This window comes from Vipera berus (genome assembly GCF_964194415.1).
Source record: "Vipera berus genome assembly, chromosome: 7".
Taxonomy (NCBI): Eukaryota; Metazoa; Chordata; class Lepidosauria; order Squamata; family Viperidae; genus Vipera; species Vipera berus.
Window position 1 is genome coordinate 78,473,630 of NC_138209.1, and position 18,659 is coordinate 78,492,288.

The 18,659-nt window shown below is 42.7% G+C and overlaps 1 protein-coding gene across 1 annotated transcript; it reads right to left on the reverse strand.

Annotated features, from left to right (window-relative positions):
* Positions 1–1,105: 1,105 nt before the first annotated feature.
* Positions 1,106–18,095, reverse strand: PI4K2B (phosphatidylinositol 4-kinase type 2 beta). The gene is made up of 10 exons (XM_081332487.1): positions 17,737–18,095; positions 17,416–17,573; positions 11,230–11,430; positions 10,045–10,176; positions 8,903–9,056; positions 7,461–7,528; positions 7,015–7,114; positions 3,861–3,994; positions 3,534–3,593; positions 1,106–3,123 (listed from the first exon to the last, which is right to left on the reverse strand). The coding sequence occupies exons 1-10, from the start codon at positions 18,008–18,010 to the stop codon at positions 2,950–2,952; spliced, it is 1,455 nt and encodes a 484-aa protein (XP_081188613.1). The 5' UTR covers positions 18,011–18,095; the 3' UTR covers positions 1,106–2,949.
* Between the last annotated feature and the right edge of the window lie 564 nt (positions 18,096–18,659).

Sequence of the window (18,659 nt, forward strand, 5' to 3'; positions counted from 1 at the left end):
CATCTCGTAAAGAGAGACTTTTTTTTTACAGCTTTGCCAGGGGTTTCAATGGCTGCCCGTGAGCTCCGCTGAGGGCAGGAAGTCCTCAATGTATGACAACTGAGCCCCCAAATCTCTGTTGCCCGGTGAGACAGCGGTTAAGGGAATTTTGTCCCGGTTTACGACCTTCCTTGCCACCGTTGTTAAGTTAGTAACCCGGTTGCTACGTGAATCTGGCTTCCCTTTTTTCTTGGCTTGTCAAAAGGCCACGCAAAGAAGAGAACGGGAACTCCCACGCCCCACCCTGGGACACTGCAACCGTCATAAATACGAGTTCCAGCGCCAAGCATCTGAATTTGGACCAGCAGTCGCAAGTGTGAAAAATGGCCGTAAGTTGAGGACCACCTGTGAGTCTTCTCTCAGTTAATTGGGAGGATAAGACAATGCCAATCTGTATTTGATTGTCCCGCCTTTTATTGCAATGTAAGTAACTGAAGATGCTCTTTCCTCCTAACCACCAATCTGCAAAATGAATTGGGTTGAGAAAGAATGAGCGGCTCAAAGTCAGTCAAGGCCGGCTTTCGCGCCTAAGGCAGGACTAGAATTCACCGTCTCCTGGTCTCTGAGCCAGCAGCTTCACCACTGCACCAAAAAATTACCCAGGAGGAGGAGACGGAGGAGGACGACGACGACCGGGCTCTCTTTTTTAAGCCAGTCTTTATATGCAAACTATTAGGAAATGACCCAATACGTTGCAATCTGTAAAAACTCAAAATTGCGTACAGGAGCAAGTGCCTGGGAGTCAGTTTTTCAATCATTTCCCAGGAAAGCACACTACTATTTGGTTTGCTGATCTTTTCAAACTTCCTCTTGGCTTTTCTGGGTAGCGTTAAAAGATCAGAAACGCGAGATTTTTCTTTGAAACCATTCACTTTAATGATAAAACAATCGGGCTGGCTAAAATTGTGTTTGTCTTGTTATGCCGAGTGCTAGGAACCCTGAAGACAGCAGCATGAGAAGAAATACCACAACTAGGTAAAATGGACCTCATCTTAACAAAGGAAAGATTCTCTGTTCTAGATGTTTTTCTCCAAACAACAGATTAAATGTAACCGGACAATTGTCGCAGAGCTGCAGCAGCGCAGACCGTGGTCTTTATTGTTTTGAGAAAGTCAAGTGAATTCTCTTTGCTTTTTAAATTTGCAGGAAGTGATTAAAAAAACTGAAATCAGAACAAATTTATAAACCCCCGCAATACAGTAAATTTTCAATATTAAGGCTTATACATTTTTAGGAGGTCAAGTAAATTACCCCAACAGGCTACATTGGTTTAACAAACTCTGAGATATTAAGGAAACAGCAATGCAAGGACGCCAAGGGTATTGCTCTGCAGTTAAAGATACAGCATTTCTGAGAAAGCACAACGTTTAACCCAAAAAATCCCCTATTATTGACACAGACGTTTTGAGCTTCAAACCTTGAAATTTAAAACAAGTTTTACTAAATTCCTGGCAAGTGTAAAGTTACTCCGATTATTATTCTTGCAATTGATCAGCTAAAGCCAAATTCAAAGTTTAGAACTGCTGAGGAATTGCCTGACAACAAAATGATTAAAAGCATTTTTTTTCCTGATTTGCAAGTTTTTTTATCTCCTCAAGACCAAGATATGGGTGTCAGGAAGAGGCACTAACATACCGGTAAACTGTCTACTTTGGTTTCAAGTTAGTCAATTTCATTGGCTGTGGTAAAAGTTTCAAAACCCCAACACTATGACAAAATCGCAGCAGAAATGTTGCTCTAACAAAATACAGTATTTCCCCAATTCATCGCCCTGACAAAAAAAAAAAAATCACAAGACCCAAGCATACATTTATCAATATGTATCATCTCAGAAAATAATAACAACAACCCAGGTTTTTGTAGCATTTCTCTCCTCCAGTTCTTGGTCCAGAAAAATCAACAATTCTTGGAATATGTTACTTCTTGGCACTAAGTAAAACAATGTTAAAGGTGTCTTTTATTTCCTTCCAAAGGATATTTTCAAGCATCAACAAAGTCATCTGTAACTGGCTCAATTTTTGTATCCAGAAAACAAAGACGCTGAAAAGGAATGATAACTTGGAACCGGATTCCGAAAACTGTGGAACCCCCCCCCCCCAACCCAAAGAAAAAAAACACACATTTGTAAATTCTTTTTTTTTCCTGCTTTTTGTACAGATGGAGCTCAAATCTATAAACGCAGAGAGGGGCTGTGCAATAAATTACGCGTGCAACTGTGGGGTGGACTCACTGAAATAAACCCTTACTTACTCCTTTCCCAAATCAAACAATACACAGTGGAGTGTGTGCTAACGCCAACTTAGAACTGCCTGCACTTCAATGCAAAGAAACTGTAAGAACGACAATGACAATATGTTTCCTCTGGACTACCAACATGTATTTAATCCACCTCCAAGCCCTTGAACGCAGAGGGGGCGTGTTATTGGTCCTGTATAGTAGATTACATATATGACGGAAAGACAACTGTGTAATGGAGTAAAAGGCCAGGCATTTCAATCCTTGTATCTATAAAAATTAGACTATCATTTCTGATATTGTAGGCAACAGAATGTGGTTTCCCCCACCCCCACCCCCCAATTGAGTGAAAAGTAGTCTTTGGCATCTGTAAACTTTTATTCCCCCGCGCCCCCCCCCTTTCCAAACTAAATTAACAGAAAACATCGAACATCGTCTATAAAAATATACAGTTTTAGGACAAGCTCGTCTCCCTGATGTGAAAAGGTTCACGATTTTAAATAAACTATAAACTTGAGTTACATTCAATATATAAAAAAAAACTTTCTGAGGTTTTGGCAGCCCAGCATTTTGGGGTGGGGGGGGTGGGGATGACAGGGGGGAAAAAAACATTCGGAAATCTTTACGTAGTAGTAGTGGAACGTCTGGCTTAAAGCGAAGGTCTTCCCTTGTCTTTTACCAGGAGGAGAAAAAAGGCTTCCGGCTGTGAAAAGTCTGGGTGAAGGCGTTGCTCAAGTGGACGACCCTCCCTTGAGTCCCACCCTGGCTCCTCTCCACAATCACCCGGGCCATCTGGACCAGCTGGAGGGGGCTTTTCCCGTCCTTTAAGGCCTGAGTAAGATTAAGTATCTGCAAAGATTGAAAAAGGAACGATGCTGAGATAGAAAAAAAACTACTTTAGCTTAGCCCTAGTGCTAGCGGAAACCGTCGGGCCTAAAGAGAGATCCTGCCATGTATTTCTCTAGGGCAGGGGGGGGGGTCTTCAAACTTGGCCCTTTTTTATGACTTCTGGACTTCAACTCCCAGAATTCCTCCGCCAGGCACGCTGACCTGCCAAGGCAGACCTTCAAAGGGGTGTAGAAGTAAGAATAAATTGCACCCTCCTAATTTTAGGAAAGATTAACTTTCTTTTCCAGAAAGGGGGGGGGAACCTGGATTCTACACCAAACTTAAAAGCAACTGCTACAACTATACATGATGCAAAATAATAATAATAATACGAATTTAAAACCCATCGCCCAAGAGAAAAATCCCCTTACCTGTCCTCTCATCACTGACATTTGGTTCTCAAACGTGGCTTTGTCAAACCCTTTGTCAGTCTGTATTGGAAGAAAAATAAACTGATTTGAGAAACCTTCAAAATTCAAATCAAGACCCACCTATAAATAACCAGACTTAAAATAATAAGGAAGAAATTATACCAAACCATTCAAGTAATCTTGCGAAAAGCCCCGCTAACTTTCCTCCTTTTGACATTTCACCGCATTTCCCGCTTAGAACGACCGATTACGTTACGGGGACAACATAATCTGCCCTTTGCCGTGCTACTTTAAACGGTATTTGCCCAAAGTTACTTTTGAAATTACCTTAAAGAGTTCATAAAGGTCTTCACAGAGATCCTGTACAAAATTCATGTCAGAAATACGAGGCAGTATCAAGTCCCTTGTCTCTTGAGAAAAGGGGACCTTTGCTTGTGGAAGCCAAGCCCAGTGGAAAGGATCTGAGAGAGGGGGGAAAGAGACAAAAAGAGGGAGGTGAATAGGAATATGGAATATGGAATATGGAATATGGAATGGAATAAGAATAGAATAGAATAGAATAGAATAGAATAGAATAGAATAGAATAGAATAGAATAGAATAGAATAGAATAGAATAGAATAGAATAGAATAGAATAGAATAGAATAGAATAGAATAGAATAGAATAGAATTACAAGATTAGGATTAGGAGAATAGAATAGAATAGAATAGAATAGAATAGAATAGAATAGAATAGAATAGAATAGAATAGAATAGAATAGAATAGAATAGAATAGAATAGAATAGAATAGAATAGAATTAGCAACAGCAAAGAATGGAATGGAATTAGCACTAGCAAAAAATAGAATGTGGAATGGAATAAGAATAAGAATGGAATAAGAATGGAATGGAATGGAATGGAATGGAATGGAATGGAATGGAATGGAATAGAATAGAATAGAATAGAATAGAATAGAATAGAATAGAATAGAATAGAATAGAATAGAATAGAATAGAATAGAATAGAATAGAATAGAATAGAATAAGCAATAGCAAAGAATGGAATGGAATTAGCAATAGCAAAGAATAGAAAGTGGAATGGAATTAGAATAGAATAGAATAGAATAGAATAGAATAGAATAGAATAGAATAGAATAGAATAGAATAGAATAGAATAGAATAGAATAGAATAGAATTAGCAATAGCAAAGAATGGAATGGAATTAGCAATAGCAAAGAATAGAATGTGGAATGGAATAAGAATAAGAATGGAATAAGAATAGAATAGAATAGAATAGAATAGAATAGAATAGAATAGAATAGAATAGAATAGAATAGAATAGAATAGAATAGAATAGAATAGAATAGAATAGAATAGAATAGAATAGAATTAGCAACAGCAAAGAATGGAATGGAATTAGCAATAGCAAAAAATAGAATGTGGAATGGAATAAGAATAAGAATGGAATAAGAATGGAATAAGAATGGAATGGAATGGAATGGAATGGAATGGAATGGAATGGAATAGAATAGAATAGAATAGAATAGAATAGAATAGAATAGAATAGAATAGAATAGAATAGAATAGAATAGAATAGAATAGAATAGAATAGAATAAGCAATAGCAAAGAATGGAATGGAATTAGCAATAGCAAAGAATAGAAAGTGGAATGGAATTAGAATAGAATAGAATAGAATAGAATAGAATAGAATAGAATAGAATAGAATAGAATAGAATAGAATAGAATAGAATTAGCAATAGCAAAGAATGGAATGGAATTAGCAATAGCAAAGAATAGAATGTGGAATGGAATAAGAATAAGAATGGAATAAGAATGGAATAAGAATAGAATAGAATAGAATAGAATAGAATAGAATAGAATAGAATAGAATAGAATAGAATAGAATAGAATAGAATAGAATAGAATAGAATTAGCAATAGCAGAGAATGGAATGGAATTAGCAATAGCAAAGAATAGAATGTGGAATGGAATAAGAATGGAATAAGAATGGAATAAGAATAGAATAAGAATAGAATAGAATAGAATAGAATAGAATAGAATAGAATAGAATAGAATAGAATAGAATAGAATAGAATAGAATAGAATAGCAATAGAATAGCAATAGAATAGAAGCTGGAAGGGACCCTGGAGGTCATCTAGTCCAGCCCCCTGCTCAAGCAGGAGAACCTACACCATCTTAGTCAGGTGACTGTCTAGTCTGAAGGGAAGCCTTTCCAAATAAGCTGCATTGATTTGCTTAGCAACCACAGCAAAAAGAAGCCGCGAGATTTGCTTAATGGCTGCCTCACTTAGCAACAGAAGTCCCCATCCCAATTGTGGTTGTAAGGTTGACTCAGCCTTCCATCCTTCCGAGGTAGGTAAAATGAGGACCCAGATTGTTGGGGGCAATTAAGCTGACTTTGTAATAATGCCGCTTGGGGGGTGTATGAAAGCCCTAATAAGCAGGCATATACATAGAATGAAGGCTACTGCTAAGCTTGTAAGCCGCCCTGAGTCTTCGGAGAAGGGCGGGATATAAATGGAATTTAAATAAATGGAATTTAAATAAATAAATAAATAAAGTCGAGGGCTACGTGTCTCAAGCACATTTTTATCTAATGAGAAAAAAAATCAGAAGCAGAATCTTAGCAATCTTGGCCTCAGGAATTCCTTAAAGTCTGAGCGTTCTAGCCCATGAAGCTGTCCTCGGCCCAACTTAAATGAAACGTCGTTCACACGAGACCAGTTAACGTTGCCAAACGTGGCACTTTTGCAAAATAAACACACACAAAGTGCATAATTGTCCATTATGTATAGTGTATAATTAGGTATAGCCAATCTGGACCACTTTGAAAGCTATACAGAAGCTTTACAGGGTCTTTGCAATACAAAATCCCATCAGTAATTTCTGTTCGCGTGAAGTTAACAACTTGAAAAGAAAAGCACGAATGCCAGCCTTTTGTCTGTTAGGTGGATATTATTAATTATTTTGGGGGCGCAGCGGTTAGAATGCAGCAATGCAGGCTAACTCTGCCGACTGCCAGGGGTTCGATCCTGACCGGTTCAAAGTTGACTCAGCCTTCTGAGGTCAGTAAAATGAGGACCCGGATTGTTGGGGGCAAATATGCTGACTCTGCAAACGGCTCAGAGAGGGCCGTAGAGCACTGTGAAGCGGTATATAAGTCTAAGGGCTATGGCTATTGCTATCTGATGTTTTTTACTTTATAAGTAATTCAAGCTGGCAAACATACATAATAGTTTTTCCTCCTCTTCTTTTTCCCCACCACAATCACCCAGTGAGGTGGTGTGGATGAGGAAGAATGACTGAAAGTCACCAAGCTGGCTATCGTGCCTAAGGCAGGACTAGAACTCACAATTTCCTGGTTTCTAGGCCAGCGCCTTAACTTCACGCTATTGTTCCATCTGTAGAGATAATAAAATCTACTAATAATAATCCTTGCAATCTCATGCGTTCTTATCTAGAAAAATTCAAAGACTCACAGGCTCTCCACTCATCGGGATGCTTGAAAGGAAAAGCAAGGCCATTATCAATTGCTGCAATTTTAATAATAGGCTCCTTTTCATTAATCCACTGGATCTCCTATTGGAAAGCAATTTAAAAAACAAATCAAGGCGTACCCATTTAACACAAAAAAAACCCCCAAAACTAATATTTGAACAGGATATTAAGCCTGCGCGGTATATGCCATGCAATTCTTTTCCATTTACTATTTGTCGCTCATCTAGCACGAGTGTATAAAATTGATAATTGAGGAAGCATCAGACATTATTTAATTCCATCTTATTCCATAAGAACACGGGATGAGAAAGAATTCCTTTATAAAATCCACAATCGGATAGCTACGTCAACCTGAACACAAATCACATCACTTATTGATCATACGGTATCCCCGTGATTGAAACAGAAGAGGAGGCTTATGTCCTACCTTATCAGGAAGATCCGTCCCGTCGCTCTGCTTTTCGTACTTGACTAACCAATTATCGTTGCCTCTGTCTTCAAAGAAATTAGGGAGAATCACAATTAAATGAAACGCAAGGGTGCTGCAGTAAAATCTGCCACTGTAATGTAATACAGTAGAGTTCAGCTTGTAATATTTAATTCAGCTTGTAATATTTAGTATTTAATACAGTAGAGTTCAGCTTGTAATATTTAAAGAGCCGGGCCTGTTATTTTAAACGAATTGCAGGAGGAGAACAATTCTGGATGCTTCACGCCTTGAACCACAAGCTATTCTATACGTTTCCTTTGGAGATCTTCTGCCTTTTGGGGGCGGACGGAATTTTGGTAAGCATATTATGGGTATTCTCAAAACTAGCTGCTCTGTTGGGCAGGGATCATCACAGAACACCCATTCCTCAGAAGGCAAACTAGTTCAACGGAACCCACAAACCGCCATTCTCCCCCGGAATATTACGTGCGATGTTTGCTTGGTCTTGGCCTCAAGCAGTTTGAGCACAACTCCGAACTGGAGCTGCCTACCCAACTTTTATTTTTTTAAAAAAAATGCTTTTTAGAGCTTTGATGAGGATGGTGCTTTGTGGCATCCTAGTTTCACAATTATCTTGATTAACTGGTGTTAAAACATTTTAAAATCAGGCAACCTCTGTGTGTGTGTGTGTGAGAGAGAGAGAGAGAGAGACAGACAGACAGACAGACACACACACACACACACACACACACACCCCAGGGGTCAAGTGAATCACTGCAGTTCTTAAGTTAGTCCCCGGTTGTTAAGTGAATCTGGCTTCTCCACAGACTTTGCTTGTCAGAAGGTCCCAATAGAGGATCAGATGATCCCTTGGAGCACTGCAACCGTCATAATTATGAATCAGTAGTCCAATTTTGAATTTTGATCACGTGACCCCCGGGGGATGCTGCAACGGTCGGCAAGTGTGAAAAATGGTCCCACCAAGCCACCTTTTTCAGTGCCGTTGTAACTGTGAACGGTCGCTAAATGGATTGCTGTAAGTCGAGGATTATCTCTATTAATCTACCATGGTCTTTTCCTAAAGGTAGCGATCGTTCATAGATACCATCTACTCCAGAGGTCCCCCAACCTTTTGGGCACCAGGGACCGCTTCCGTGGGGAGAGGTTCTTCCGCGGACCGGAGGGGGCCTGGTTTTGTGTGCTGCCTGCATCCCACGGGTGGGATGCTACGCTTGTTTGTGCGGAACGGTTGCTGGCATGCCACGGCCCGGTACCGGTCCACGACCCGGGGGGGGGGGTTGGGGACCCCTGCTCTAAGCCTTAAAGAACAAGGTCACTTTTCTAGCCCATTTTCCTCTGCTCGACTCTGACAAGAATTCAAGGATAATCTCATAACCGAAGAAAAAGTTAAGGGGGGGGAAAAAACAACGATTACACACCAGTATTTCTGATAACATAATCAAGCACAACCAGTTTTTCAAACTGTGACTGGAACTGTTTCCTCGTGTTCTCGGGCAAGGGGTCACCTTCAAATTTCCTGAGCCAATGGTCGGCCTCTTGGTACCCTTCCACGAAGAGCTGAAAGGAGCCAACCTGTGGGCGGAAAGGAAGCTTGTGAAACGGACCTGAACACGTAAAGCGTGCAAAGTGCTCTTTATATGTGAAAGCCAAGAAAAATACTACAGCAAAGGCCCTCCCTAAGTGCAGCCATGAGCATATGTGTGTGTATGTATGTGTGTGTATATATAATCACATCACACACACACACATATATATAACACACGCACACACAGTGCGTGTGTGAGTGATACATATGTGTATATGTATAAATAAAATAAAATAAAATGAATGAATGACTAAATAAATAAATAAAACAATTATTGGGAAGGAAGATACCATTTTTAAGCATCAAAACTGCAGTTGGCTTGAGAATGCCTTTCAACAAGTGTTTTTAATCTGAAACTGCAAGTCAAGAATCAAAGGCCTTGAGGTGCAAATAAAAATGACGTCACGATTTTGGGTTTTACCGATTAGACTGACCTGCAGATGCAGAAATGGCCAGCGCTTGCTACTCTAGAAAGGTAAAAAGTTGAGATTTGATTTTAATGTCTGATTTTACTGCAACAGTCAGGAGTCAATGCCTCTCTTTTCTCTTCCCCTCCCTTTCGTCACACCTTTTCTCTTTTCCCTTTTTGCTGTTTGCTTTTGTATTTTCACATTTTATGTTATCAATGAATAAAACTAATTTAAGAATCAAAGGCCTCAAAGTCCTTTGATGCACCAGGAATTATCTCCAGGGCTTTTAACGAACGGGACTGACTTTTGTCTGTGTTTTCTTGTATTTCTTCGGTAAAAAAAAAAAAAAATTCTACCGAGGAAATAACTTCACCGTTCCTTGACGGGGTAAACAAACCTTTTCCGTCTTTAGCGTTACATCAGAATTTAAACTTTTTCTTATTATTTATACTTTATTACTTACAAATTACCCCAGAAGAGGAATAGAAGGAAACAACCACACACAGACACCCCATGAATGCAACCAAAGTGAGGAATGTTTCCAGGATGGCCAAGGAAAACCTACCTTAGGAGGTAGTCCAATTCGGTGAAATTTTTTGCCCACTTTAGGCACTTTTTCCAAAGCGTATTTCTTGCCTCTGGATTTGGCACGATCGATTGCACTATAGTTGAACGTCTCGCTAACGAAGCCGACAACCTTAGAACACAGAATAATTTGACATTGTAATGAATTAAAATTTGGCATTTTAATTCTGACACTGCCCTCACTACACCCACCTCTTTATCAAGCTACCCAGGCGGTCCTCGACTTGCAACAGTTCATTTCGTGACTGCTCAAAGTTACGACGGCACAGAGAAAAAACTGACCTCCGGCCGTTTTTCACACACAGCACCCCCGCAGTCACGCAATCAGGCACTTGGCGACCGATTCGCAATGTCCCGGAGGAGGGGGGGGAAGTCACGTGATCCCCTTTCGCGACCTTCTGACAAGCAAAATCAGCGTGGAATCCGGATTCACTTAACAACCGTGTCGCTAATTTCACCACTGCAACGACTCACTTAGCAACGGTGGGAAGAAAGGTCGTAAAATGGGGCAAAACTCAGCCAATGTTTCACTTAGGAACGGAAATTTTTGGGCTCGATTGTGGTCATAAGTCGAGAACTCCGTTTCTAGCAATAAACCAAGGTAAAAATGTTCATCTCCCTCCCTTCCTCCCATCCAAGGGTTCAGAGGAGAATCAACGGAGGCGATTTCATTGGAGCTGCTTCTTCTATAGTTGCCTGCCTTGTGTTCCAGCGATGTTTTTATTAGGCGGGTTTCGGAGAGTTACGACCACAAAATTGCAAGTAGTCAAAATTTGAAAGCTACTGCAAAAAAGGAGGAGTGAAAAAAAAAGGGTATGGTAAGGGGGGTAAAAAAAAAATGATTGGCTGGATTCACCCTGAAACCTGCATGGTTAAGAGCGATGTTGGCAGCTCCGTATCTATAACAGCGTTATCGATAAAATGCTCAGAAAACTACAATTGGACCCGCAGGCCAAAAAAAGGAAAGAAGCAGTTACCTGAGCTAATTTTTTTTTGCCTTACGAGACCAGCGTCCTAGCTAGTGAACTCCAAAAGTCAAAACTTATTTTCCCAGCCTGAAAATTAGTTTCAAAGGTTTTATTCGACATTTATTTTTATGTTTTTTTACAGTTTTAACCAGAAATGCTTTTCTTCAGGCTCAACTGATGTTGCAAACCACTCTTACCTTTGTTTTGGGTACCACTCCTAATCCTAGTTTACTGTCCACCAGATAGGCACCCGCTTCGGAGAGATAGCCCTGATTAGGAACAAGGCAACCCCTGCCAAAACAGCAAGGGCAGCAGATTTTGTGGAAATATTTGGTCCATTTTGGATTTAGATGACCGTAAGGCTCTTCGGATTTGGGTTTAAATACTCCGATGCTTTTCTAAAGGAGAAAAAGAAAGGAAGAACGAATAAGGAATCGTGAGGAATCAGAAAAGTCTGCGCTCGTTTGCTAGTGGTATACAGACCCTGAGGACACAGACAAACCTCCAAGGGACCTCATCGATTCTCTAAGACAGGGGCCTTCAAACTTGGCCCTTTTATGACTTGTGGACTTCAATATCCAGAATTCCTCAGCTCACGTGGCTGGCTGAGGAATTCTGGGAGTTGAAGTCCACAAGTCATAAAAGGGCCAAGTTTGAAGGCCCCTGCTTTAAAAGAAGGCAAAAGGACCAGCGGTCTGCAAGGAGTATAAATCCTTCCCTTCCCCACCATTCAGTCAGAGCTGAAGAAGCTTCTGGGATGAGAAGCGAAACCTCTTCAAAGAAAAACAAGAAAGTCCAGTTGCCTCCAGAAAAAGCACTTTTGGATCAATCATGACCAGGATGACAGAGAATCTCCATACACATAAATAAAAATAGTTTAGAAAAACACATATTTTTAATTTTTTCACCCTGCCTTTGTTAGTTTTATAAATTGCTCAAGGTAGCAAAGATACCTAACTCTCCTTTCTCCTATTCTCCTCACGACATTAACTCTGTGAAGTGAGTTGGGCTGAGAGGGAACGATTGGCCCCGAAGTCATCCCGTTGGCTTTCCTGCCTAAGGCGGGACTAGAACTCGGCTCCTCAATTTCCACTAGACAAAAACTGGCTTGGAAGATAAGCTTTCCTGGCCTTGGTTGTCTAAAGCTACCTGGTTAGCTAAAGTTCAATGTCACTCGGTGTCACGACAGTTCACTGAGTGACTGTTCCGAGTTACAACGGCACGGGAAAAAGCGACTTCACACTTACGACAATGTCGGCATCCCCAAGGTCACACGATCAAAATTCACTCGGCAATTGTGACATTAGGACAAGGAGAAACAATGGGGAAGCCAGCTTCCCTTAACACCTGTGTAACCAACTTAACAACTGCAGTGATTCACTTCACAAATGGGGCGAGAAAGGTCGTAAAACGGGGCCACACTCACTTAACCAACGTCTCAACTTTGCAAACGGAAATTGTGGGCTCCACTGTGGCTGAAAGTTGAGGACTGCCTGTAACGTTAAGTGAATACAATCCGCAGGCTAAGGGACACGGCTGTTCTACATCTATGATCTAAAAGGCTATTATAGGTAAAGTAGAAGAACTCAGTAACGTAGAAGCTGTATTACTGGCTTTTATCCAAGGCCCCAATGGATCCCACAAAATGGCCTCGTACAAATGCAGTATTTTCTCAACTCAAGTATTATACCCACAGATTCTTTTTTTTTTAAAGCTGAATAGACCACGGCGAAGCATCAAAAACATTTGCCCCGAGACGTTAAAAGTTACATAAATTCAAAATTTCATTACAGGTCAAGCATCAAAATATAAAGGGTTCCTATCTTTGCAACTCCATCTTCCCAAACAAATACATGCTGGTATTTAAACCATAATCACAATCAAGCATATTTTATTTATACAATGTCCATTAGCGGAATAAATAGCATTCCAAAAATAAATCAAAAATGCAATATGATGCTGTTGTTTTGGGACTGCCATTCATCTCAGATGGAAAGAGGAGAGGACAATGCAGCTACTGTTAAGTCCTGACTTTCAACATGAAAGAGCAATAAAAGGAGCAATGTTTTTGACTCTCACTGCAATGAAAATAAAAATATAATAAAAAAAAGACCAGACACACAATAAACTATTACTTACCTCTGACAGAGTTTTACTTGCCCTTCAATGCAATGCAATCATTGCGTATTCTCCAAATATACTATAACATTGACTCTAATAGTGTCCCTAAAGTTAAGAATGGGACGCGGTGTGGCTCAGTGGGTTAGGACGCTGAGCTTGTCGATCAGAAGGTCGGCAGTTTGGCGGGTCGAATCCCGAGTGCCGCGTAACAGAGTGAGCGCCTGTTACTCATCCCAGCTTCTGCCAACCTAGCAGTTCGAAAGCACGTAAAAAATGCAAGTAGAAAAATAGGGACCGCTCCGGTGGGAAGGGAACAGCGTTCCGTGCGCCTTTGGCGTCTAGTCATGCCGGCCACATGACCACGGAGACGTCCTCGGACAAGCGCTGGCTCTTTGGCTTTGAAACGGAGATGAGCACCGGCCCCTAGAGTCGGAAACGACTAGCGCGCATGTGCAGGGGAACCTTTACCTTAACCTTTAAAGTTAAGATGTATACTTTGCCGTATGAAAAGCAGGCAGATAAAAATAAAAAAACTAATGGGCTGAAGTTGAGAGGTACATGGCAACTCGCAATAAACAAAGAGCAGGTTTTACCAGTTATGCTGTTGCAGCATAAAGCTTTTAGTGCCAATTGATGGCTGATGTGAAGCCAGAGACAGAAACAAGCCAAGCCTGTATAAAAATCGTGGACCAATTTGTCTTCTTTAATAATAAATGGCCTTGAGAAGGTGGAGACGTTGATTTGAAATTTAAAATGGGGTTGCATGGATACGACGGCAACCATTGAGTTATCTGAAATTGGAGACTACGAGGCCCAGTTGCAAATGAAATGATTTCATTAGCAACTGGCTTTGGAGCAGACAGTGGCAGCATTTGTTTTCATGCCAGAATTCATTATACACAATTACTTCCAATTTAGTCCCCTTATTTCCTCTTTCTTTCGTCTCCTATGAATCTTAACCTGTTTAGTCATATTCAATTACTTGCCCGGTCCATATTGAAGAAGGGTATTACTGCAAAAACCTAGGGGAAGAGGCTAAATAGCAGTAATTGTGAATGGAAGGCTGCTGTAGAACTATTTTAGCATGGGGCTACTTTAAGGAAGTAGCCTACTAAAAAACGTATTGTATTTGATACTAATGTCCTTGCATCTAACGTCACTGTGTGTCACATATATTTCAAGTATTTATGAACTTTACTTTCCTTGTCTATAAAGCAGTCTTACATCCTTAATTTTATTTGATTCAGAAATTGTTGAGCAAGGCAAAGGCTCCTCTAATGCAGGTAGTGATACATTATATCAACACAAAAGATAGTTACGACCCACATTTTACTATTTAATAGGATCTGTAGAAGGGACGCAGTGGCTCAGTGGGCTAGGACGCTGAGCTTGTCGATCAGAAGGTCGGCAGTTTGGCGGGTCGAATCCCGAGTGCCGCGTAACAGAGTGAGCGCCTGTTACTCGTCCCAGCTTCTGCCAACCTAGCAGTTCGAAAGCACGTAAAAATGCAAGTAGAAAAATAGGGACCACTACGGTGGGAAGGTAACAGCGTTCCGTGCGCCTTTGGCATCTAGTCATGCCAGCCACATGACCACGGAGACGTCCTCGGACAAGCGCTGGCTCTTCGGCTTTGAAACGGAGATGAGCACCAGCCCCTAGAGTCGGAAACGACGAGCACGCACGCTAGATCCTTTACCTTAGGATCTGTAGGCAGATCCAGAACAAAACAGCAATTCGGCTTCCCAGGAAAAAGATACAATGCTCTTATGGATTGGTGTCCTTTAAGTCAGGGGTCCCCAACCCCCCCGGTCTGTGGACCGGTACCGGGCCGTGGCATGCCAGTAACCGGTCCGCACAAACAAGCAAAGCCCCATCCGCGGGATGCAGGCAGCACACAAAACCACACACCCTCCGGTCCGTGGAAAAACCTCTTTCCACGGAACCGGTCCTTGATGCCCAAAAGGCTGGGGGCATCTCCTTTAAGCAACTTGCAATCATTTCAGGTTACAAAGGTTTTTCCAATTCATATCTCAAAAGTACTAAAAACCATGAAACTTGGCCTTTCAGCTTTTTCTAACCTAACTTCTTTTAGATAATATCTCCCAAATATCCGACTGTGTTGGTCAGATACTTTGAGCATTGGAAATCAATAAGTATTATGAATCCAAAGTTGGAAACTGTGTGTGCACGCACACACTTATAAATTGTGCCATTAAGTTGGCTCCAAGTCTTAGCAACCACATATCCGTACAGATTACAAACAGGACCTTTTGAAACACATCATGGAAAATAAATCCTCAGTCTGGTTAAAGAATCCTGACCCTTTATTTATAAAGCAAGAGAACTGTTATAGGACAAAAAGGAGGCTTTTCTTAAAATTGGTCACGAACTTTTTCCATATAGTATTAACCAAAGAAATGTTGACCCAGTAAACTCCGTATGTACCCAACAAAAAAAGGGTACATTAGTTAACCATGCTTAAAAAGTCCAGGTTCCCTCTGTCCACGCTGTTTATAGCATTATGCATAAAGTAGGACTGTGTATTTGTTATTTTCCGAATAGAAAATCATAAAACAAATGCAAAAACTGCTGGCTACCGCATATTGGAAGAGAATGAAGGAGGGGATGCTGAAAGGTACACAATGTTCAACAAACCACAGAATTGCTCAAATCTGCTTAGCAGTCCCGCTAGCAAGATGCTGCGGTAGGAAGTGCTGCACACACTCTGGTATCATGTATCGTGTGTCCGAAATGGTACAGGTTTTCCTGCCTGAGCAGGAGGTTGGTGTGTTGTGCTATTAGCTCACCTGGTGTAACAAGATGGAGGGTTTGTTGTCACTATGAGTTGGGGGTGGGGGCACGAAGGGAGCCTCAGCCAATCTCAATGTATATGTGGTTGTACTTTGACAATAAAGGTTCATTCATTAGATGACCTCCAAGGTCCCTTCCATCATCATCATCATCAACGGCTTATGACCCTCTTTTACCTGTCTACTATAGAGAGCGTCCTCTCGTATGGTATTGTGGTTTGGGTATGCTGGTCTGACAGCCGCGGATAGGAAGGCATTACAGAGGGTGGTAAGCACAGCACAAGACATGGGGGCTGTCCCCTGACACCACCGGATGGCATCGCCAGGGCCCACTGCCTTGGAAGAGTGAGGAAAATTCTCAGGGATGACTCATACCCTGGACGGTACCTCTTTACTCTCCTACCATTGGGTAGGAGATACAGGAGTATAGCCAGCCGCACCAACAGGCTGAAGAACAGCTTTTATCCGTGGGCTGTTAGGCTTTTGAACGGGAAATAATTTGTATAAACTTTATGCATAATTGACTTGCAAGGCCGGTGTGTGGTGCAATCAGTTCACATGGTGTAATAAGATGGAGGGTTTGTGTCACTGTAAGTTTGTTTGTTTTGTTTTTTTAATCCCATTTATATCCCGCCCTTCTCCGAAGACTCAGGGCGGCTTACAATCTAAGAAGCACAAATCAATGTGCTTAGCAATAGCCTTCATTCTATGTATATGCCTGCTTATTAGGGCTTCCCCCCCCCAAGCGGCATTATTACAAAGTCAGCTTATTGCCCCCAACAATCTGGGTCCTCATTTTACCTACCTCGGAAGGATGGAAGGCTGAGTCAACCTTGAGCCTGGTGGGACTCGAACCTGCACTAATTGCAGGCAGCTGGTGTTACTTAAGGAGGCCTTAGCCCACTGCTCCACCAAGGCTCTTTTGGGGGGTGGGGGCACGACGGGAGGCTCAGCCAATCTCAGTGTATACATGGTTGTACTTTGACAATAAAGGTTCATTCCTCCATCCATCCTCCTGTTGTTTTCGTTGTCGTCGTCATCATCATCATCACTGCCTGCAGATATGCACGCTCAACCTGCACCACGCCAAACACCAGCTGCCTGCAATTAGTGCAGGTTCGCGTCCCACCAGGCTCAAGGTTGACTCAGCCTTCCATCCTTCTGAGGTAGGTAAAATGAGGACCCAGATTGTTGGGGGCAATTAAGCTGACTTTGTAATAATGCCGCTTGGGGGTGTGTGTGTGAAAGCCCTAATAAGCAGGCATACACATAGAATGAAGGCTATTGCTAAGCATATTGATTTGTGCTTAGATTGTAGGCTGCCCTAAGTCTTCGGAGAAGGGCGGGATATAAATGGGATTAAAAATAAAAAAAACGTTTCCACCGGACCCGTTCCGGCAACTTCTCACCCCATCCCAGAGCCGAAACACCCGGCGCCACGGGGCAACTCACTCTCTTCGAGTCCTTGACGAAGTAGCTTCCGCTGGAGCCCTGGGAGATCCTTTCCGGGAAGACTCCGCTTTCCATGGCTTGCTCGGCTTGCTGCATGATTTCCGCAAACTCGGGGTCGTCCAGGGAGAAGCTCATCTCCGCCACGCCTCCGCCACGCCCTGCGCGGATGGCCACAGTGCTTCAGCGCCCAACCGTCACTAAGCGGGCTGCCGTAAGTCGGGGACCGCCTCTACCTGCCCCTCCCAGGGAGACCCAGCCGTGGCCACGCCCCCTCCGGCCACTGCGCAGGCGCGCTCACCCGTCAACCACACCGCCGCTCACCTGTCCCCTCACGGGTCCGCCGGCCCCGGCCCGCCGCCGCCGCCGCGCCCAGCAACGGCTCCGACTCCTCGCCGTCGCCCTCCGGGTCCTCCTCACTGGCCGCCTCCGACGGGTCCCGGCCGGCGGGGAGGCGGACGGCTCCGCCGGGGGCGGTCCGCGCCGCCCGCCCGGAAAGCAGCAGGACCGGCGGCTCCGTCTCCAGCTGCAGGAGCTCCTCGTCGGCCTCTTCCTCTTCCTCCGCCTCCGGGGAGAACACCGGGCCGGCTTCGGCCATGAGGGATCGCCGAGGCAACGGCCGCTCTCGGGCTCCGGCGCCGGGGGGACTGAGGGCGCATGCGCGCCGCTCGGGGGGGGAAACAGGCTGGGGTGATGGCGCGCCTGCGCGGAGCGAGAGCCCGGCGCGTGGGACGTCAGGGCCCTGGGCGGGGCCAAGGAGAGGGGGCGGGGCTTCGCTGCCCGCTCCGCCCTTAACCTTTTTCCCTCCCCCCCCCCGCATCTAGATTATATATAAAGGGAAGTGAGGAGGGGGGTCCAGCGCTGTCGTGGGAACGTGCGGCCGATGCGTGGCGTGTTAGAAAGTGAGGGTTTTGTTTGTTTTTCTTTCTTTTTTTAATATATTTTATTAAATTTATTATTTAAAAACATTGGACACGGTACAAACGGACTGACAAACCTTCTTGTCTATAATATTCATATATATATATATATATACACCTAAAATACACTTAAATACACTTAAGATACAAATCAGTCAAGTATAATACAATACTTAACAATGAACCAGTCTGTAAGACCTAATAGAGACCTTCCTTTTGTTCCCACCAAAGATAAAATTTATTCCAAATTCTGTAGTAATCTGATTGATCTTTATTTTTAAATTCCAGAGTTAATTTATCCATTTCTGCGCATTCCCAAATTTTCCT